We start from the raw sequence: 23,045 nt of genomic DNA, 5'->3' as shown, positions 1-23,045 counted from the left end.
GTGGGAGAGGAAGGGAAAGGAGATTGTTAGCCGCTTTGAGACTTCTTCGGGTAGTGATAAAGCGGGATATCAAATCCAAACTCTTCTTCTTCTTCTCTTCTACATGAGTCTCCCACCCTCAATTAATCCACACAACAACCCTGAGAGGTAGTGGCTGGCCTAAGATCACCCAGTGATCTTCATGGCTGATTTGGAATTTGAACCCTTGTCTCTCAGGCCCTAGTGCAGCAATCTCATCACTACACCAATCTGCATCTGCAGGGTAGCACATTGGCTGTTCTATAACCATGTCTTAGTGATTGAGCATATGTGTTTGCTTCAGTTCCCTCTTCTACCACCACCTCCACCACCTCCACCCACCCCAGCAAAAAATAAAAACAAAAATCCCTGTTGTTCTGTAGAACTATGGAGTGCCTTCGAGTATTTTCAGAAGGTCCAGTCATGACCAACAACTGCCTCTTATTCACCTCTGCTGGTCTTCCTCTGCATACACAGCTCAAATAAGCTATGTCCTCAGTTCAAATTTGTCCACAAACAGGTGCAGAGAGGCTGGGCAAATAGGTTGAGCACGCACTGACTGCGCATTGTGGAACATGCCCTAGAATCTTCTACATCATTCCTGGATTCCTTTGTAGGCTCCCTGATTTCGAAAGGTTCCTGAAGGTTGCTGATCTCCATTAAGGGTGACCTTTCGTTCAACACTGTTCAACCTCAACACCGTTTTTGTTCTACAGATGTTGATGAGTGTGCAGAAGGGACGGCCAAGTGCACCCATCACTGTGTGAACACTTTGGGCTCCTTTGCCTGCGTATGTAATCCTGGGTTTGAGCTAGGAGCTGACGGAAGGCAATGCTACCGTAAGTGGGAGTTTTGCAGCAGTGCTGTAAAGGCAAGTGTATCTTTCCAAAAGGATAAAATGAGATGATAATTTGGTGGCCGTTTTTATCTGGGGAGGCGTGCCCCTGTTTCTGACTCTTGTGGTATTCTCATTCTTTAAGAACCAAGGTGATTAGAATTCCCAGTATATGTACCTCAGTGCTTGAATGCTGGATTTTGCAGAGGCCTTCATGCTCAGCCATGGTTTCTGCAATCATGAGTGCAAATTCAGAATTCTGAACTCTGTCGCCTGCATTTGTGCTGTTGACCAGTCTTCAATATATAGTGAATTAAAATGAGTTCAAACATTCCCGTAGTCACCCAAAGTACGTGTTCACTTCAGACTCCATGTTTTAAGGCTGATTTTACCCCCACGTCCATCTCATCTCTCCTGATTTTGCATGCCATACGGCAGTTTTAAACAAAAGCATAATTACTTCATATATGTTAGCCCTCATTTTTCCTAACCGATTCATGACTGAAATGTGATATAAAAACAGTGGCTTGGCCTACTCAGTCCAAAGCTCCGTGCTTGACTATAAAAATTATGAGATCACATGGATGAAAAGGTGGAGACAGGTGGGGAAAATATGGAGAAATAACGCTTAATCTAACAAATTAAATTTATATTCTGAACTAAAAATTTATGACTATTCAACGAATAACATTGATGAGCCTCATAAAATAGCAATATGGTGCATGCATTATATAAAAAGATTTCAAAGGTCTGAATGTGTTTAAACTACAGAATGTTTTCTTCAGCAGGAAACTAGTTACACTGAGCAATTTATATTCCCCCCCCCCCAGACACTACAAATGTAACCAGCCTCTTTGACCTTGGGTTTTATAATAGCCCGCATGTCTAGCTTTGTTTTTTAATAACTATATAATTTTCCACTGAAGAAGTCGTCGTGAGTTTGAAACATGTTTGAGCCTTTGATATGCATTGGTATGTTATCAGGTTCATCAGTGTCATTTATTGTATATTGATAGATATTTTGGTTCAATGTGTGCATATTTTTCCTGCATATTTCCCTCTTAACCTCTTTGTTCTTTTGGTTTGGTTTGTGGCCCAAGGATAGGAAAAGTCTGCATATACATTAAAAGAACTGTAGTTTACCCCTCACAGTGCTATAATTCCCAGCATCCTTAATCTACCATACCCAGGGTTCATAGTGAGGAGGTGCTTTAAATGTATTGTGTGTATGCAGCCGAAACAACAAGTGCTGAAACTCTTGTGTTCCACTTAAAGATACAGGACATCCTAGAAGCTAATATAGTTTGCTACTACTAACCCTCTGAGTGATGCAGATCTTTATGTAGCCAAAATGGCACCAGCTGCAAGCAAGAGGGAGGTAGGAGCAGCCTTAGAGGAACTGCAAGTTTTGCTAAAGTACAGAAAATCTTTCTTGGGCTAAGGGAGAAACCCCAAAACAGACTGAGCAAGTTCACTGGGCATGGAATTGCTGAGATTGTTGCGGGAGGCAAATGGAGAACCAGTGGGGGAGGAATGCAATGGAGTATCCCTGAAGGGGCTGGCAGGAACTGCATTGTTTTCTTCTAGAGCCCACGTGCAGCAAACCTTACTACGATTCTCATTTTTATTTATTGATTGGCAATGATTTGATTCTTTTCTGGAAAGGCATTGAAATGGAAATTGTCAACAGCTGTGAAGATGATAACGGAGGTTGCCTTCATCACTGTGAGCACTCCACCAATGGTCCACTCTGCTCTTGTAACCAAGGTTACCGCTTGGATTTAGATGGGAAGACATGCACAGGTGATGTATAAGGAAATGCAAACAGCTTTTCAAAGGAGTGTGTCCCCTTGCATTGGCTTTATACAGTGGAACCTCGGTTTTTGAACGTAATCCATTCCAGAAGACCATTCGACTTCCAAAACGTCCGAAAACTATGGAACAAAATCCATTGAAAAAAATGGAGAAACACGCTTTGGAAGCTGTTCAACTTCCAAGGCGTGTTCAAAAATGGAAGCAATTACTTTTGGGTTTCAGCGTTCAGGTTCCGAATCGTTCGGCTTCCGAGACACTCGAAAACCAAGGTTCCACTATACCACTTTAACAACTCTTTCCCCCCACAAAACCTATTATTGGGTGGGGGGATTTGGGGGCCTGGGTTTACAGAACAGGATTACGTGGTTAAGGAGGGCAATGCCATGCACTCCAAACCATAGAAGTTGTTGTTGTTATTTCATTTGGCACAAAAACTGTCAAAAGAACAGTATTTATTTAACAAGGAATGGGAAGAATTGATAGCAGTAAAGAGCGCAGATACACACAGAGTCACGCAGATGATCGCCAAAGGAGTGGGGCTTCAAGAGAGGGGAAAGTGCAGAACATTCCACACCTACAGTTAACAAAGCAGCAGGCTTACTTTTGAAAGCTTTCTTTTACACTATAAGCACTTTATTTTACACTATAAGAAATGAAGCAGCTGCAACAGACTGTGTTTATATAATATTTGGAATATAGAGTACCTAAGGTGTTTTATGTGGTAACAATGGAGGCAAGTTTTTTCACTGGTAGCACCAGTGTTGTGGAAACATGATGAAACATGAGAATCCCCATCAGTATTGGCATTCCACCGGTTCCAACACTAAGCAGAATCTGCTTAGGGAAGCATCCCCCTGAACTGGACTTGTGATTTCATTGTTTTAACTTGTTTGGTTTTGGTTTTTTTTAAAAAAACCCTCTTTTAATTGCCACACATTTTAATTGATAGTTTTGTTGTATATTTCAATTAGGGATGTGTTAATGTTAGAGTGTATTTTAAATATTGATTAATATTTAATATTAAATATCAATATTAAATATTGATTGACTTTATAGTTGCAGATCACGTAGAAGCAGATCACGTATTTTGGCATATAAATACTCAACATTTGTTAGGATTGTTTTCTGAATCCTGTGGCCATTCTGGGAGAGAAAAGATTGTAGCAAACGTAGATGTAATTGCTTGTTAGTTTATATCAGGAATGTGGAACCTGCAACTTCTATCCTTCTGGACTATTAGACATGCTGTCTGGAGCTGATGAGATTTGGTGTCCAATTTAGAGTGCCACAGGTTAGCCAAGTCTAGGCTATACAGTGCCATGAATGTGCATTTGCCACTTTGCAGAGTATAGGCCACTCCTGGTTTAGACGCATTTGAATGGCATGCGATCGCGCACGCACACACAGCGCCAAACCCAGAAGTAGCCCCAAAATGTCATAAAGACATGAGAAGGAGAGGAATGAGGCGGGATGGACCAGGGATACGCATGCTCTGCTGACACGTTGGATACCACCGGAACTGAACCCCCATGCAAAATGAGGATTTCCTGTATAGGAGGACAGGTCTCTGCCCAAAGGAGATTACAATCTCCACCAGCACAAGCTGTTTTTTAAAAAAAACACCATTATGCAAAGGGGACAAGAAGCGTTTCCCGCTAACTGATGGCAGGTTTCAATGCACAAGTGCGTATTAAGAGAACCAGAAGCATAGATATGATCTGAAACATTGCCTGCAAGCTTCTTTGTGACGTCTGAAGGAAAAAACAATGGTATTGGTCCATAAACCTGCATTAATCGATTTCATGCTGACCTCCGGCCTCCGTGGATTGATTGCACGTTTTCCCTATTTCCTTGTTTCGACTAGATCCCCCAAGAATGTTAGCACCCTTTCCAAGGTTAATTGTCACACTGACCTTTCTCTTTTCTTGTTTCTTCATTCATGGAACTTTGCAAATTCAGCATTGACTGGTCACCGTTTGGGTAGCCAATCAGCTTGGCTCAATCTGTACTTCTATTTATTTATTCATTCATCCATTCATTCATTCAATGACCTTGTTTCACCTTAATTACATCAGGAGTTTTAGGTCCCATGCAATTACAGCTCTAGCAGAGGCACCATGTGATAGTGGTTATCAAGTTTCCAGGAATTATATAGTGGTTATCAAGTTTCCAGGAATTATATAATTGCCTTTAAAAAGTTAATATTTTCATCTGAGAAGACTTTTGCCGGAAGCATTTCACAGTTGTATTTGCATTCTGTCTAAGATTTTTGGCAAGATGAATTGTCCAAAGAATTCATGCGTATGCATAGCAAAGGGGATTTCTATTCAGCAGTGCCTGTTCCTAGTAATATAATGCTAATACTCGGCTTCTACATGACAGTTTAAGGGTATTAAAGCTGCTTCACATGTGCTACTTTGGTGTGTCTTAAAACTGTCTTAATAAGAGAGATTGGTAGAGCCAATATAGTATTGGGAATAGGACTTCCGGGGTGGCGCCATCAGCAATGGCGGACTCCCTCTGATCTGGAGGGACTAGCTCCACGCGAAACGGGTCTTTACCGCTACGGCGAAGCGGGAACCCTTTCAAAAATCACAGGCGAATGAAGCCTGTGACCATGGGCCTCGGTGGGCACCTTTAGCGCCCCCCAACCCGCAAAGGAACCCACTAACGGGCTCCGGAGAGAAGAGGGGGAAGTGGCGCGGTGCTGAGAGTCAACTGCTTCTTCCGTGGAGCGAAGCTGCACAGCCGTTGCCGGAGAGCACTGCCTTTTTCCTGGGACAATTTGGCTGCAAAAATAATCACCCGTGAGTACTTAAATCTCGGACAATTGGACTTTAAATAAGGACTTGCGAACAAAAAGGAAAATTGGACTTAAAAGTTTATTTCAATTTGGCACTGAAACGGGAAGGTCTAAACAGGAAGTCAGCCTTCTGTTTCTTTGTAGATAGATTAAAGCAAAGACATGGCAAACTAGAGCTCAGAAAATCGCTTGTAAAAGGTTAACTTTCATCATTTAAAACTGTTGAACCCCCTTTGGAAGCAGGAGAAGAGGGGGGATTTTTTTCAGACTGTTTAAACCTGCAGAAGTGAGTGTAAAATAAAGTAACTTTCCACCGTCTTGATCCTGGAGCGGGGTGTCAGGACTGACGTTTTTTGAAGCTCATTGACCAGAGACAAACGTTTTTGACAGATAGCTAAAAGAAGAGAAACAAAGGAAACTTTGTTGTCAGACTTGTCTTTAAAAGAAAGAACAATAGAAGTTTCCCCCCTAGAGGGAGACTGTGAAACTGTAACCAGCTTGCAGCTGTTACTGATTACAATCGTGGGAATAGACTCTGACCTTGCAGGACAATGTATCCAGAAGCTCTATTGTGTGCTCTCTGTAAAACAAATGCCCTACTGGAACAGCTACATGAGAAAACGGACTTGATGACTGATGCGATCAGAAATTTTGAACAGGCAGTGGGAAATTATATGGAGCCCACCCAGGAATTAAATCAGGAGTATGCCCTGACAGAACAGATGAGGGAAGAGGATGTTGCTGAATCTGGGGCGCCAGAGATGGAGGGAGCTGTGGCCCAGCAGGATCATGAGCTTTTGGATTTGACAAATGAACTTGGAAAAAGCCAGATTTGGAAAGATAAAGTTTGGTTTGGTTTGGAAATGGGGGGTTGGATAGACCCCCCCCATGCAGGGATGTTTGGACTTTTCAAGTCTGGCAATGGGCCGTGAGATGTTTGGGGTTGTGGGGGCTCTTAATTTTGGAGTGACTTTGAAACATGTTCTTAAATACCATATGGAGTTTAGTGCGGACTATGGAAAAGGGGCTGATTTGTCGAGAAGGGTCAAAAACATTGTTAAGCCGGAGTTCCCACAAGTGAAAGGATCAGGAGACAAAGGAAAATACAGTTATAAATATGAAGAAGAGCCGTGGAAGGGACATGGAAGAGACTTAAGGGCCTCGGATATAAGATTGCCAGGTTAATGCGCTAGATCGATGGGATAAAAAGGACTGACAAAACCCGGGACCAGGAGGAAAGAGACGTTGGATGAAGATTGGATTGTTTTTATTTTCTTTTTATTACTAGGATTGTCTTATAAAATTGATGAATGTTAGGAAAATGTTGGAATGAAATTACTTGGCTTTAGCAAAAATGTTTAAAGAATTATGTAAGAATATTATGGTTATGAGAAGTTGGCAAAATAAGAATTAAGTTTTAAGCTTTAAGGTTTTTTATAGTAAGATAAGATTAAAATAGATTAAGGTAATGTAATGACAGAATATTATGAAATATGGAAAGGATTTGCTGCGACAATTAATAACCAGGATACAAAAAAAGGGAGGAGGAGGAGGTCAAAGAAAGAAGGTAATGACAGTTGAGGATTTGAGAATGATGGATTTGTTTTTGAGTGTTTGTGGTGTATTTTTGTTTTTTGAACTTGTATTGTTTGATGTGTTTGGTTTTTTTCCTTGTTTTTTCTTCTTCTTCTGCTTTGTTTTCTTTTGCAATTCTAAAAAATGTTCAATAAATATTATATTAAAAAAAATAGTATTGGGAATAGGATTCTAAACTTGAACCCAGAATACTTGGGTCCAAATTCTTGCTTAGCCCATGTAGCTCACTCAGTGATATCAAGATAGACTTTCTTCCTTGGTCCCTGTCTTCCTCATCTCCCGTGGAGGAATTGTTGTGAAGATACAATGGGGAAGGAGAGGTTGGAATCAAGCCCCAAAATTAGGGCTCAAGCCAATGGATTCAAATTACAAGAAAGGGGTTTTTATGATATGATATGATATGATATGATATGATATGATATATGATATGATATGATGTTTATTTTTCCATGAGGCATCTGAAGCAATTTGCAACAAACATTTATAAAACAATTAAATAATATATAACAGTATAATATAAAACAATATATAATAATAAAGTTTATTGCATATATGAAAACCTATATAAATATATATCTATGTCTATACATATCTAGTTGGTTAGTTTAAAACAACAACACATACATAAAATCAGTTCAAATCTCATATAGTTACAAACTGAGGTACAAATCTCCATTTAGAAAGAGGAATGTGCTAAAAGACAGTAGAGAAGGAATCTGATAATTAGGAGGATGGTGTCAGCTGTCCAATGGTGGATGAGCAGGGCTTGGAAGGTGGTGGAAAGGGGGGGAAATAATGTGATTATATGGTTTGATAAATTGCTATGTTGAAATTGCTAGTAAAAATAATTTTAAAAAATAAATAAACTACTTCTATGGCATTGTGAAGAATTTGTGCATCCTTCCTGTGAGCCAGTGTGGTGTAGTGGTTAAGAGCGGTAGTCTTGTAATCTGGGGAACCGGGTTCGCGTCTCCGCTCCTCCACATGCAGCTGCTGGGTGACCTTGGGCCAGTCACACTTCTTTGAAGTCTCTCAGCCCCACTCACCTCAGATAGTGTTTGTTGAGGGGGAGGGAGGGAAAGGAGAATGTTGGCCGCTTTGAGACTCCTTAAAGGGAGTGAAAGGCGGGAAATCAAATCCAAACTCTTCTTCTTCTTCTAGACCTGGACGAATGTGTGACTGGAGATGCCTGCTGCTCACAGTTCTGCATCAACTACATCGGAGGCTATGAATGCAGCTGCAAGGCAGGCTTTCGGCTTCATCCAGACGGCTGTGAATGTGATGGTAATTTAAATTCGCCAGGCACTGAGCAAGGCACTCAGGAGGCCTTTTGAAGAAATGCTGAGCAAACATTCCATGGGGATTTGCTTTGCCGTTCATTGTGTTTGTCACCTCAGGTCTTGCAAGCAGTGCTGATGTGCTCCTGCTCCTGAGAAGACCTCAGGAAACCGCTCATGTGATGGTGGGGAACCTGTGGCCTGCTCATTGTCGTTGGACTCCAATTCCCATCAACCCCAGCCTGCACAGTTGCTGGCCAGGGATCATGGGTGTTGTAGTGCAGTAGCAGCTTCCCTACCCCTTGTGCCAGTAGCAAGCAGACTACAGGTGCTTTTTGGGCAGATATAAAAGGTTAAGGTAAAGGGACCCCTGACCATTAGGTCCAGTCATGACCGACTCTGGGGTTGCGGCGCTCATCTCGCTTTATTGGCCGAGGGAGCCGGCGTACAGCTTCCGGGTCATGTGGCCAGCATGACTAAGCCTCTTCTGGCAAACCAGAGCAGCACATGGAAACGCCGTTTACCTTCCCGTTGGAGCGGTACCTATTTATCTACTTGCACTTTGACGTTGGCAGGAGCTGGGACAGAGCAACGGGAGCTCACCCTGTCACGGGGATTCGAACCACCAAGTCCTAGGTTCTGTGTTTTAACCCACAGCGCCATCTTGGGCGGATATAACCCTGCCTCATTTCCCAATTGCAGTTAGGAGATTAGGAATGGCTCCCAGGCTTTTCTTCCCTTTACTCTGATATGCAGGTTCTCCCTCCTTTCATTTCCAGAGCTAACCATGGCATAGCAATATCGCTGACTGTGCATCGTTCAAAACTGCAATTTGAAGTGCAGATATGATACCATGGTTAGCTGCAAAAACTGCTACCCATAGGTAGTTCCAAAAAAATGAATGTGGTGGTGGTGGGGAAATAATGTGAGTGGGAATGAGGGGCAAGGGAAGGAAACAGAAGCCTGTTATGTGCTCCCAGGCAAGGAAGGGCAGCGAAGGACATTTGATACGCTTGGCTTTGCTTCTAAGTTGCATGGTTTTGTTTAATGTTTATTCAATTGGATTTTAAATGGAAGTTGTTTCAAATTATGCTTGCAAGCTGCCTGGGCATTTCAGAAGGTGGGAAATGCAGATTTTATCTAGGTAATATCAATGGGTTGTATCCAGTGTTAATCAAACTCATATTAGACTCATTGAAGCTAATAGACAACAATTAACTTATGCCCATTAATTCAAACAGCTTAACTCTAATGTTGGATACAACTGAATGTACTAATAACCAAGGTAATCGGAATAGATAACAGTAATAGCCATTCTGAAGTTCTGAACAGGAGTTCAGCACAGTTTTCTTCTTGATCCAAATTGGATTTTTGCATCCAAGGTTTACTCTCCTCATTTAATTTCCTAGATGTGGACGAGTGCCTATCCGACACTGATGGCTGCGACCAATATTGTATTAATTCTTTGGGTTCCTATGAATGTACATGTGACGAAGGATACAGGCTCAGCAGTGTCAATGGACAGTCTTGCATCTGTAAGTTATTCCGTATCGTTAGGAGCTCTATTCGAAGGAAAACTCCAATTACCAGCCATGGTTTTTGGAAGTGATAATGGCATTACTTATTCAGAGTGAGGCGTCTTAATAGCACATAATCTGTTAAAAATGAGGTTTGTTTGAATTGTCTCATTTTCAGCAAATTAGATATTACTCAAATCCTCGTTATATTGAGAAGCTAAGCGTAATTCTAAAATTCCCAAAGTGGTTATGTTGAATCTGTAATATAAAGCCAAAACATTTATCTTCAGTTTCAATCAGACTTTTAAATGTATGTTTCAGTGTTAAAATGTCATCTATAGCCTGATGGTGATGGTGATGTGATGATGGTGTGTGTGTGTAGCTTTTATATGCGTTTATAATTTAATGATTGTTTATTCTAAAGCTAAATATGTAATCCCTAGACACTGTTTTGTGTTCAGTTCAAATTCCACATCTGAGATTATTTATAAATCTTGTAGCTTTGCTATGGCTGGGCTTAAGGGACAGAAACACATACAAGTCACCCTGAATCCAATGGAATTTAAGGCTGATGGATAACAACTTGCTTGGGTAGGCATCTTTAATTCAAAAGACAAAGAAACTAAGATTGCTCTCTACAAGTGAGAAGCAGCTTGTCTAATCAGCCACCTTAAAATGGGTTGAGCAATGAAGTGCAAAAAAATCTCATGTTGTTCTAAGGATGAGCAATTTGGAGGGCACGTTTAGCACATGAAAAATTCAACTCAAACTAAACAAAAATAAACAAGCACAACACCATGAACTACTGACTCTTTAAGACAAAGATGGGCAATTTGTGGCTTTCCAGGTGTTGCTGGACTACACCTCCCATCACCCATGATTAGCCATGGCTGAGACTGATGGGAGTTGGAGTCTTAGAACATTGGGAGGGCCACAGGCTCCCCACCCCTGCTCTAAGGTCTCCAGGAAGGGCAAAATAGTTAACCGGTAACACCTATTACCTTCCAGTTCCAAATACAGAGAGAGTACCTCCGTGCTAGCAAGAGTTTCAGTTCAAGTGTAATATATGTACATATAGTTGTTAAACCATACATCTGCACCTTATATGTAGTGAATTTTCCCCCCTTGATTCTTGGAGGATGATACAGGCAACTAAACTACCCCGGGGGTGAGAGAGTCATCATTGCAGGGTAGTTTTGTCATCTGAATAGTCTGAAGAGCTTTCATTGATTGTAATGTTTCTGTTTCCTATTATTAATAATAGGAGCAGCACCTGTTTACTGATGTAAACAACAAATAGGATCAAGCTTATGGGACTTAATAAAATGAAAATGTAAGTATTTGTATCTCTGATATCAGCATTAGATGATGATAAGCTGGAAGAGGAGGAAGAAGAAGAACTGGAGATTGCCCGGATTCCTGGCTTCCGCTTCAGAAGACCACCTCAGCTCCTTCACTTCAGTACCTCCCTAGATTCTTTCTATGATGAGAAGGAAGAGGAGATTCGTGGAGAGCTCACTGTTGCACACCAAGTTGGTGAGAGAATGTTTCTAAAATCTTAATTTTTTGCAGAGAGCAAGCATGGAAGTAACATGTTTCCAGGGAATGAAAAAAATCAGCCCAGAAAGAAAGGAGAATTATAAAATTTCGGAGCTACTAGAACATAGTCATAATCACTCTGTTCTGCCTATGCTGCTGGAGGCAGAATACCTCTGAACGAGAGTTGCTGAGAACCACAAGCAGGAAGAGTGTTGTTGCATCCAGGTCCTGCTTTTTGGCATCTCATGGGCCTCTGGTTGGCCATTGGCATGATCCTGCATTCTGTCCTTATGCTCTTAGGGTGAGAGGTGAGGTGACACACCAAACAGTTCCTTGTGATCCTAAGTTAGCCATATTGTCTGTTTCCAGTGGACCTGGAAGGAATGTGAGTTTAAAAAAACAGCAGTCCATATCACCAGTGCTAAAAACTGGAAAACATCTGGGGCATGTATGGACGAAGAGTAGTATGGGAGATTGCAGCATACTGTTCTGATGGAAACACTGACAACCCAGCTAAGAGTCAGCAGAGGTCAGAAAAAGAGCTGTGCTTTCAGTGAAGACTGGTTTTGCTTTATTGCATAGACTAACAGGAGTGATCCCTTGCAATTACTGCCGAATGCAAGGAATTCCTGCATTGCAGAGAGTTTGAATAGAATATGAGCCTTGAGGTCCCTTCCATCTCTACAATTTTATGATTCTATGAATTCACATTTAACATTACGGCAAGGACTTAAAACCGGAAAAAAGAGGCTATTAGAACAAATGTTTCATAATGCCATTTGTTGTGCAGTTTTTGAGTGGGGGGGATTTGTTCTGGATTGGCATGCTTCAAAAATGAAAAATAAATGGATATAGGAAAGAAGGGGAAACTTCTGCAGTGACACTTTTCTGCAGCTCTCTGTGTTTCTGTTTCCTTCTCTTGAATGATATAGCCCCTGGCTGCAAGTAGTTGCTGGCAGTAAACATGTACAGAATAAACTGAAATAGCCAAGCCTGGCATGCGTGTTGACACTTGTGCTTTTTAATTTCAGTTTGTCTGCATAACATGTTTGGCAGTGACTGCAGCTTGAGTTGCTCTGACTGTATGAACAGGGGGAAATGCAACAGTGACAACAGTAGTTGTGACTGCCCACCTGGGTGGACTGGCATTGTATGTAATGAAAGTGAGTATACCTCTTACTATTTAAATCCACTTTGAACACTAACAAGGGTGAGCCCAGCTCGAACAAGATTTTAGTAACTAAGGTGCAGGATATAAATTAAATAAATAAAACGTCTACTTTGTCCAATCACTTTGCTTAGATTTGAAGATCAGAGTATACCACCTGTCAGATGGATGGGTTAAAAATAATAATCAAACAATCTGGCTGTTTTTCAGCTGGCATTGGCTTGATGGGTCACAGATTGCACAGCTCTGCACATGTGAGCTAAGCAAATGACTTGAATAAGAATTTGCTCAAACCATATAAATGTTGAACAAAGGTGGGGTCCTGAATTTTGCCTACACTTCTGTCGAGGGCATTAAACAATGTGTTTATCCTGTTTTACCCCCATTAAGGCTGAGAGATAGTGACTTGTTCAAGGCCACCCACAATGAGCTCAATGACTTGGTGAGAAATTGAACCCATGATCCTCTAGTCCAGTTTAAAGACATACCGTTTTTTCGCACCATAGGGCGCACCGGCCCATAGGGCGCACCTAGTTTTTTTTTGGGGGGGGGAATAAAGAGAAAAAAAATTATTTCTCCCCAGGTGCGGGGCTGGGGCGGGGGAAGTCCGAGCTTCCCCAGCCCCCAGAACAGGCTGCTCTCCGCAAGCCGTGGGAGCCCTCCCGCAGCTTGCGCAGAGCTACCCAAAGCCCGGACGCGACTGCTCAGGGCGCCTGGGCTTCAGGATGCAGGCAGCTCTCCGCAAGCCGTGGGAGCCTGGTGGGAACTCCCGCGGGCTCCCAAGGCTTGCAGATAGCTTCCTGAAGCCTGGAGAGCGAGAGGGGTCGGTGCACACCGACCCCTCTCACTCTCCAGGCTTCAGCGAAAGCCTGCATTCACCCCATAGGATGCACACACATTTCCCCTTCATTTTTTGAGGGGGGAAAGTGCGTCCTATAGGGCGAAAAATACGGTAATTGCTACACTAGTGGGTTCTGTCTGCTTGTCGTTGGGTCATACTTTCCACATTGATATGACAGCCAGGTATTCCCTGTGCATTGCAGAGATGCATTTCAGTGGGCATTATCTATTGATGTGAGCTGTGGGTGAGACCTTTGGGGGTCATCACACTGCCTTTCACCATGCTGGGTCTGTACGCATACCTGTCACAGAAGAGCAAATTTATTTAAGGGTTCCTGTGTGTGCCTTCATTTGTTTTGGTGTCAAGTCCCATTCATTTCAATCCCCTTCTTCAGATTTAAGACCACTGAGTGTCAGTTTGCAGTGGCAATAAGACACAGGTGAGATACTTTCTGTGATGCAGAAAGAACTTTTTGATCCATTACCTGGCTATTAAACTGCCCCTGCATCTGCCTTGGCAGCAGGCTGATGCGATCAAATTCTAAGGAACCACAAAAGATGATCCAGGGACATGGTCTCACACATATTGTCCCTTAATCTCCTGTAGACTTCCTCTCCAGGCGAGAGGCAACCTAAAAAGGCCCATTAAGTGGCAATAATAGTGCACCTTTCCATCTAGATCTACTCTCATCCACTGTAAGTGTTCAACAGTTTCAAAGCTCACTGGTCCATTTAGTAGACCCAAATTTGCAAGTGATGTGCAATCTGCTTCCCCTCCACCAGCAAAAAACAACAACACCCAATCATATTGGTCAAATCTTCAAAGAAAAGGATCAGCTATGAGCAGCATCAGTTTGAAAAGCAACTTTTTGTCTGTCTTCTGCTTTCACCACTTTGACAAAAGGTCACTCTTTGTATTCCACAGACAGGTGTGGAGATGGGGTTTCCTTGCAGTCTACTTCTTAGGGCTAGCTCTGCAATGGACAATCACTGCAAGGCTAAAGTAGTTCAAGTAAACATTTATCCCTTTGAGTTGCTTGTTTGCTTCCCCTACCTATATCCGTGTTCAGCACTAAAAATAGATTTTATAAGTCTGAATGCTGCAACTGGTATGGCATGTAGTGCTCATCAGTCTGCCCTATGTACCTCTGTGCCCTTTAATAGTGCTGGTCAGATTAGAGGAGGATTCTAAGACACTCAGGGCTTGTCCATACTTTCTCTTGTCCCGGGCCTAAGAATCTGAGCAGTTTTTCTCTTTCTAGGCATGTGTCTGAGTGGTTTTCCCATTGCACCGTTCCTTTCCCAGGGAAAATCCTCTCCTTAGCTTTAAATAGGAACAACCAGCAATCCGCAGAAAACACAATTGCTGTTTGTGCCGATTGAGCACTAAAGGGTGGTTTTTCACTTGGGGAAAACAACAGGAAATGTGGATAAGCCCTTGGAAACACCCACTGCCCAGAGTTATATGCCTTAATTTGTACCCTCCCAAGCCATCTTCCTCCAAAAAGGCTCCTGTCTCTATCTTGTGGGAGAGAAGCAGCCCGCAAGGGACAGATGTCCATCAGGTCTCTCTGAGGCACAGCACTTAGTTTTCAGCCAGAACTTGTGAAATTCTATGGGGAAATAGGAACAGCCAAACCCCCACGAGAGAGCAGGTCATGGCTCCTTCTCTTTGCATCCCATGGCTACATGAACGGCACATTTTCTAGTCTATTTCAGTAGCAAACACGAAGCAGATGAATATTATCACCTGCAGAAACTGGCATGGCATAATATCCGGACTGTTTGTTTTAAGATGCCCTCTAATAGCTTTGCCTCATTTCGACATGATAGCTGAAGCATAATTGCTCTTGGTCCTTAATGCGGTTAGAAGACTGTGTTGTTCATTCGCCTTGCAGCCTGCTCCATGGGGACCTATGGGAAAAATTGCAGCAGCCTCTGCAAGTGTCAGAACGGAGGATCCTGCGATCCGGTAACAGGGTGGTGTCGTTGCCCACCAGGAATTAATGGAAAGTTTTGTGAAGATGGTAAGAATTTTATTGTTTTCCTCTACATCATTTCCAGCTGGGTGTCTTTATGATTGCCTGTGGAGTTGGCACTATCTTTTTTAATTGGCACCGAAAGTGCAGCGTAGAGGCTCAAATACGGCAGGGTGCAGTAAGCAGAACAGTCCATTATTTGATGGGGCAAACTTTGGGGAAATGGGAGCCAGGCACTGGATTTTAGGAGTCTCCACCCCGCAGACCTGTTTTGCATTGGATTCCAGACCCTGGCCTGATGTGAAACGAATCCAGAGTTTCCTTGCCCTTGCTATGGCATTTACCAGAAGCTCTTCCTGCCATTCCTTTCCCACTTTTTTCAATTTACAGGGGCAAAGTGGCATGGCACAGAGGGCTCCAGATGAGTGCCATGGGGGTGGCATGGGGACATAATGCTACATCAATTGTGTATAAGCAGTAGCACCCATGGATCCTGCAGCAAACGTGGTCTGCAGTGTGGGGGGCTGGACTATATATATTGGGGGGGGGGATGAATGAATTCCTATGCCCCACAAATAACCCAGAGATGCATTTTAAATAAAAGGACACATTCTACTCATGTAAAAATACCAGGCAGGACCCACAAATAACCCAGAGATGCATTTTAAATAAAAGGACACATTCTACTCATATAAAAACATGCTGATTCCTGGACTGTCCGCAGGCCGGATTTAGAAGGCGATTGGGCCGGATCCAGCTCCCAGGCCTTAGTTTGCCTACCCATGCACTGCCTGAACACTGCCATGCTGTCATGCATCTTGCTGTATGCTAGGAACCAAATGCATGCAGGGAGTGTAAAGCAGGATTGTAGTATACAGACTCTTACTATTTATAGAGAGGTTAATAAAAATAATAATAATTTATTATTTGAACCCCGCCCATCTGGCTGGGTTTCCCCAGCCACTCTGGGCGGCTTCCAACAAAGATTTAAAAAAAGATTAAAATGTCACACATTAAAAACTTCCCACTTAAAAACATTTAGATATCTGCTAAATGTCAAATAGTTGTTTATTTCTTTGACATCTGATGGGAGGGCGTTCCACAGGGCGGGTGCCACTACCGAGAAGGCTCTCTGCCTGGTTCCCTGTACTTTGCTTCTCGCAGTGAGGGAACCACTAGAAGGCCCTTGGTGCTGGACCTCAGTGTCCGGGCAGAATGATGGGGGTGGAGACGCTCCTTCGCATATACTGGGCCGAGGCCGTTTAGGGCTTTAAAGGTCAGCACCAACACTTTGAATTGTGCTCAGAAACGTACTGGTAGATAGATAAATAGATGGGTAGATAAATAGAAAAATATGCTTGCTTTTTTGCACATTGATTCCTATTTTTATTTGTATTGTGTTGTTCTTACTTTTTTGGAATATCTATCAGGTTGCCCCAAAGGACGCTTTGGGAAACACTGCAACAAGAAATGTAATTGTGCTAACAATGGATATTGCCACAGATTGTATGGAGCCTGTTTATGTGACCCTGGGCTATATGGTCGCTTCTGCCATCTAAGTAAGTCAAGCCATACAGAATGCTATATAAAATGTTTTTAAGTCCTCAGCAATACAATACAGCTCTTGCAAAATGCCCTTCAGTCAAACAAGGATGCATAGATTTTATTTATTGGTTTATTTAAATCTGACTACCTTATTCCACAGCTCAAGGCACCTTTCAAACTGAAACAGTTATAAAAACCATGGGTTGCAACCAACTAAGTTCTTTATAGAGAAATCTTTCTTTCACCTCGAAAGGTGCATGCACCTTGCTTTTTGTGTTTTTTTTTTTAATTGTTTTGTTTTCAATGCAAGTAATGCCAGAGTAGTAGGACAAAACCTCTGTGATTTTCAACACAACACACTAATAAATAGTGCGTAGCACCTTAAAGGAGCTTCTCCTTTACACAAAAGGAAATATTGCAGCATGTGTGATCACAGTTTCTTCAAAACTACTGGTTTTGATCCCATGCAAATATATGCAGATTTTATTTACTGAAGGTGATACAATGAAACAGCTACAATGTTTTAAACTGAATGGCCATTAGTAATCAGAAACATTTCTCTTCCTTCCATTCAGTCATGCTTTCTTAAGCAGCTATTCTGTTCTGCGTCGGAAATTTATTGCTCCATGTTAGGCATGCCAACCTAGCAACAGTGTTAACAGCTCACTTTAATCTGACTGCAGCCTGTCCCAAATGGGTCTTTGGAGCTGGCTGCTCAGAGGAGTGCCTCTGTTTGAAGGAGAACACCCTGGTTTGTGATCCCAGAAACGGTACCTGTACCTGCAAACCAGGCTACGAAGGGAGCAAGTGTCAAAGAGGTATACATTTTGCTATCTGTCTCAATTCCTTTCTCCGCAATATTCTTTATTAATTTTGCAGCACATAGTCCTTCCATGTGTTAAGTACTTGACTTTACTGTTGTGATTCTAAGCCTTTCTTCCTTTCTTTTTTATTGAAAAATAAATAGTTAAATAAGGCAAAATTTCTCTCGTTTTGCAGTTGCACACCAGCAGTCCTTAAAAAATAGAAAGAATCCTGTTGATTAGCAGTTTGGTTAGCAGGGACAGGAGAATTATTGGGGATGGGACTGAATCCATTCACTGAATGGCAGAATTTTAACTTTTTTAAAAGCTGTGTAGCCCTAGCAGTTTGGATCATAAAGCAGAACCACGTCTGTAACCTCTGTTTTCACAGTCCATTTCTGTCCATGTCACTTTCACATACATACATACTCATGAGCTTGACTCACCCCTTTTCTGCAATAACCTGTGGTTTTAATTTTTTTTTTAATCCCATTATGCACATTGTCACAGGTTTAGATCCCAGCATCTCAAGGTAGGGACGCGGGTGGCGCTGTGGGTTAAACCACAGAGCCTAGGACTTGCCGATCAGAAGGTTGGCGGTTCGAATCCCCACGATGGGGTGAGCTCCCGTTGCTCGGTCCCTGCTCCTGCCAACCTAGCAGTTTGCGCTGCTCTGGTTAGCCAGAAGCGGCTTAGTCATGCTGGCCACATGACCCGGAAGCTGTACGCCGGCTCCCTCGGCCAGTAAAGCGAGGTGAGCGCCACAACCCCAGAGTCAGTCACGACTGGACCTAATGGTCAGGAGGTCCATTTACCATTTATCTCAAGGTAGGGATGGGAATGTTCCCTGCCTGAAACCCCAGGGACTCCCTGGCAAACAGAGCTAGATGAACCAATGGTCTAATTCAGTATAAGGCAGCTTCCTGTTTCATACACAGATGTAGGTCCATTAAAATCAATGGGCTTATGTAAGTCCATTGTTTTCAATGGGTCTGCTCTGAATATGACTTAGATGGGATGTCACCCTATGAAAACATGGTATTTGATAACATTTTCCTTCTTAAAATGTGTGTTTCTCAATAAATGTTTGCTCAAAATACGCATTTTATATGGATGTTGATATTTCTTCTGAGCTGAGGATGGTATCATAATTTTGGCAAGTGCAAGAGCCCATGGACAATTAAGTTCTGATCCACTCATTCATCCAGATTCGCTTCATACAGGAATCTGCAAAGATCTAATTCTTCAAGCATCCCTAATACATGCAGTTCCTCATCCAACGACAGCAGTTGTTTTTATGGTGCTTCCTGTGGGGGATTAGAAGCCAAACCTAAAAATGCATATTCTTGCTAGTTAGCACAGAGCTAACTAGAGCTGTATTGCTGATACGGGCAGATACTCAGACCATAGAAATGCAGTTGTTGGAGAGGGTTCTGTGTGATGTCATTTCCCCTCCTCCCCTGGAGAGGAAGGAACATATAGTACTTCCTGTCGCTCTCTCTCTAATCTTCGACCAGCCATGAAGTCAGGCATCCTTATGCTTACTCCAGCTCCAGCCACATGCGTGAAGCTGGTTATAATGTAAATATAAGTATTTTGCCTGCATAGTTTCTACTGCTGTCTTTGCTGTGAACCAATGCATGATTATAAAGTAAGTAAATATTATTTTTAAACATGCTTTACAAGTGATTGTCTGATTCTTTGTTAAGCAGAGTAAGGAAGTGGGGAGCCTTGCTTAGAAGAAGGCTTTACAGCCCAGTTCCTATGCTTTTAATTTCTCTGCCAAGGATGGGATTTTGAAACTCACACATGTGCAATCAATATATCCTTTCCTACCCATTAAAACCCATCCCACACTTCCATGGAAACTGAAATATACTCGGAGTCAAGTGTGGATTTCATGCTCTTTATTCAGCTCGTAGTAGCGAGGAATGGAAGTTCCCCCAAAGTGTCTGCTTTATATACATTATTTACACAATGGGCCCCACATGATTGGCTAATTCCGGGATTCTCCTGTAGGCCAATTAGGTTGCGGATTCACTTCCACCTGGAGCTGGATTGCGGACCAATCAGACTGCTGCATTCTGGATCCTATTGTTCTAGGACCAATCAGACTGCTGCATTCTGAATCCTATTGTTCTAGGACCAATCAGACTGCTGCATTTTGAATCCTATTCAACTCAGTGCATAACAGAAATGTTTTGGGGTTTTTTTGGTTAAGGTAATGAAAGTCCTGCTTATGGTCCATCCACACTTGCAAGGAGTTACTGAATGTTGCAGTCATGAAACGATGACGAGGACCGTTCAGTCTTGCATGCTTTTTCTTCCAGAGTGCATCCCTGGTTTTTACGGAGCTTCCTGTCAACAGAGGTGCAGCTGTCCTGGTTTGTCCTTGTGTGACCATGAAACTGGGAGGTGCAGACACCCTTGCCCTGCAGGCTTCTATGGAGAAAATTGCCTAAACCGTATGTACTTGGAGGCATGTTTTTTAAGAGAGAGAGAGAGAGAACTGAGTGGGGAACTTTTGCTTCTGCCTTTTCTTTTTAATCAGGTGTGGGGAAACCACAAGCTCACAGAGTCTTCATCTCAGGGTCACATTGGGCAAAAGATTCTTGCATTGCAGGGGTTTTGACTAGATGACTCTAGTGGTCCCTTCCAACGCTGCAGTTCTATTCCCCCCCCCTCCAAAAAATTTATTGATTTTCCAAATTTATAACAAACATAAAAAACACAAATAACAAACAAACAAACAAACAAACAAACATCCAAACTATAATAGTTCCACTTTTGTTAACATTGTTAGATGACTTCCTCAAATCCCCCTGGCTGAGTTTCTATGTATATCATTGTAACAGTTTTCCAAAGCTAATTTCTCATAAAATTTACTTAGTCTTTCTTTTCATTTTGATTTCAGATATATTATTCTATAACATATAGCATATTTAAATTCTAAGCCAATCTGGTACTTGCAAGTATTTCTATTTAAGTTACCTTGGCATATTTAGCTAAATAGTCTTTAAATTTCATTCATTCCTCCTGGTACTCCTCCTCCTTCTGGTCACGGACTCTTCCGGTCAGGTCAGCTAGCTCCCAAAAGTCCATTGTCTTCATCTGCCATTCCTCCACTGTTGGCACTTCTTGTGTTTTCCAATTTTTAGCCAGCAAAATCCAACGCTGCAGTTCTATGCAATCAAAGTAGCCTCAGCGAGTCCAGGATTCTTCGTGCTTTGATAGGCCATTCTCTTATATCTCGCACACCCTGCTAGATGAGTGACTCCTCTTTGTATTCAGTTCTGCAGGAAGGTGAGCCAGAAATGCTTTCCCCCTTCTGCTGGACTCGCCCTTCTGCTGTCAAGTGGCAAAGTGGAAGATCAGCAGGCGTGCTACTGTGCAGTTGAGTGGTGTGTGTCTCTCCCGGAGACCACATCTCAAGCGATTTGCAAAGTAGTGGGGAGAAATAGATTAAAGGAAAACATGGGATCAAAAGCAAGCTGATATAAAAGTCTCATTGCAGAATGGAAGCAAAAGAACTGAAGAACCCTTATTGTGGCCATAGCTCTATCTGCTCCAGCACCCTGGTCACGCAATCAAATGGCCAATCAGATGCTGAGAACCAGATGTGCAAGCAGGTCATGAATATGCCATAACCCTTGTGGTTCCAAAGAACTGGTATTCAGAGGCATATTGCCTCTGACATTGAAATACTAGTACATAATTATTCTGGCTAGTACCGGTAATAGCCAATTATAGCTTTATCCTCCATGCATTTGTCTTAAACCCCATAGAATCCATAGGATCAGCATGGCTGTTGGGCAGATGATATGTTTGTCTTTGGTGCTAGCTATGCATCAAGGGAGGGACGCGGGTGGCGCTGTGGGTTAAACCACAGAGCCTAGGTCTTGCTGATCAGAAGGTCGGCGGTTCGAATCCCCATGATGGGGTGAGCTCCCATTGCTCAGTCCCTGCTCCTGCCAACCTAGCAGTTCAAAAGCACGTCAAAGTGCAAGTAGATAAATAGGTACCACTCCAGCAGGAAGGTAAACGGCGTTTCCGTGCGCTGCTCTGGTTCGCCAGAAGCGGCTTAGTCATGCTGGCCACACGACCCGGAAGCTGTACGCCGGTTCCCTCAGCCAATAAAGCAAGATGAGCGCCGCAACCCCAGAGTCGGCCACGACTGGACCTAATGGTCAGGGGTCCCTTTACCTTTACCTATGCATCAAGGGATGCCAAGCTGCAAACAGGGCCATAAACAAGAGGAGAAAGAGACTGATGTCAGAAACAACAGGGGCACACCTAGGAATGGAAGTGGTCACTGCTGCTGGGGTTGGATGAAATTCAAATGCAGGGTGGAATAAGAGCAGAACCGGGCCAGGACACTCATGGTTCCTAGATACAGCCCTGGATGGGTGCCAGAACCCTTAAGCACAACCCCCTGAGATATTTCCCCCCCAGAAATAGTAAAAATAGTATAAAACTATGTTTTTAAGATGCTGGAATTACGTTTTTGCACAGGTTTATTTTTATATCCCATACGCAGTCTTGTCATAAATGTTCATCTATCTGTGTCATAAGTCAATAGCACTTACATTGAAAGCTGCGTGTTTTGCTTGTTTCAGTTGCGACTGTGGATGCTTTCTGATGCCTCCGATGGCCTTGTTACTATAGCCACAGTCTTTGTCTCTTTGCTTGTTTTTAATACTGTTTAGCTCGGACTTTTAGCGTGAATTGCAAACTATCACGTAATCTAAAGACCAGATGTCCAGAGGGTAAAGCTGCTCTGCTACACTCAGAGTTAAGAGGAATGTTTGTCCGGCTTCCAAAATTGAACCCCTAAAGAGATTTGAAATTCTATTCATCTACATGGATTTAGATTTGGGGGGGGGGGTTCCCCTTGGAAACTTAAGGCTGCAATCATATATATTGCATGCTCTGTATGAACAGTATCTCTGCTGAGATACAGCAGCCATCTTTCCAAATGCATTTTTGTTTCAGTAAGTTTTTCCAGCTGGATGTATATGTTAAGTCTCTGCCGTGGATGTTTATTTGTATAGTTTGTTAAACCTATTTTTAGTTGTTCTCTGTATCATTTCTTTAAAAACCTATTTTTACTTGCTTTGATTGCATGTTTGTAAACCACCCCAAGACTTGTGTCAAAAGTGATTCATAAATTAATATAATAAGAATAACGAGTAATCTGACTCCATGGGACTTTCTTCCCAATAAACGTATGTGTATGTGTGCGTGTACACACACACACACACACACACACACACACACACACACACACACACACAGTTAGTAGGTGACCTC

The 23,045-nt window shown here is 42.6% G+C and overlaps 1 protein-coding gene across 8 annotated transcripts in view; it reads left to right on the top strand.

Moving 5' to 3' along the window:
* LOC309533018 (uncharacterized protein) overlaps positions 1 to 23,045 on the top strand; it is a 219,310-nt gene that overhangs the window by 143,243 nt on the left and 53,022 nt on the right. For all 8 annotated transcript variants that reach the window (XR_014220091.1, XM_082223867.1, XM_082223869.1 and 5 more), the window contains 10 exons: positions 735 to 857; positions 2,519 to 2,656; positions 8,229 to 8,351; positions 9,754 to 9,879; positions 11,221 to 11,397; positions 12,432 to 12,563; positions 15,307 to 15,435; positions 16,818 to 16,946; positions 17,616 to 17,750; positions 20,066 to 20,200. Coding sequence is in view for 7 of the 8 variants with exons in the window: in XM_082223867.1 (XP_082079993.1) it covers positions 735 to 857; positions 2,519 to 2,656; positions 8,229 to 8,351; positions 9,754 to 9,879; positions 11,221 to 11,397; positions 12,432 to 12,563; positions 15,307 to 15,435; positions 16,818 to 16,946; positions 17,616 to 17,750; positions 20,066 to 20,200 (1,347 nt within the window). In the remaining variant the exon portion in view is untranslated. The remainder of the gene's footprint in view (positions 1 to 734; positions 858 to 2,518; positions 2,657 to 8,228; positions 8,352 to 9,753; positions 9,880 to 11,220; positions 11,398 to 12,431; positions 12,564 to 15,306; positions 15,436 to 16,817; positions 16,947 to 17,615; positions 17,751 to 20,065; positions 20,201 to 23,045) is intronic.

Source organism: Podarcis vaucheri, assembly GCF_965113315.1.
Source record: "Podarcis vaucheri genome assembly, chromosome: 5".
Lineage (NCBI taxonomy): Eukaryota > Metazoa > Chordata > Lepidosauria > Squamata > Lacertidae > Podarcis > Podarcis vaucheri.
The sequence above is the reverse complement of the archived record's forward strand: the minus strand, read 5'-3'. Positions and strand labels throughout refer to the sequence as shown.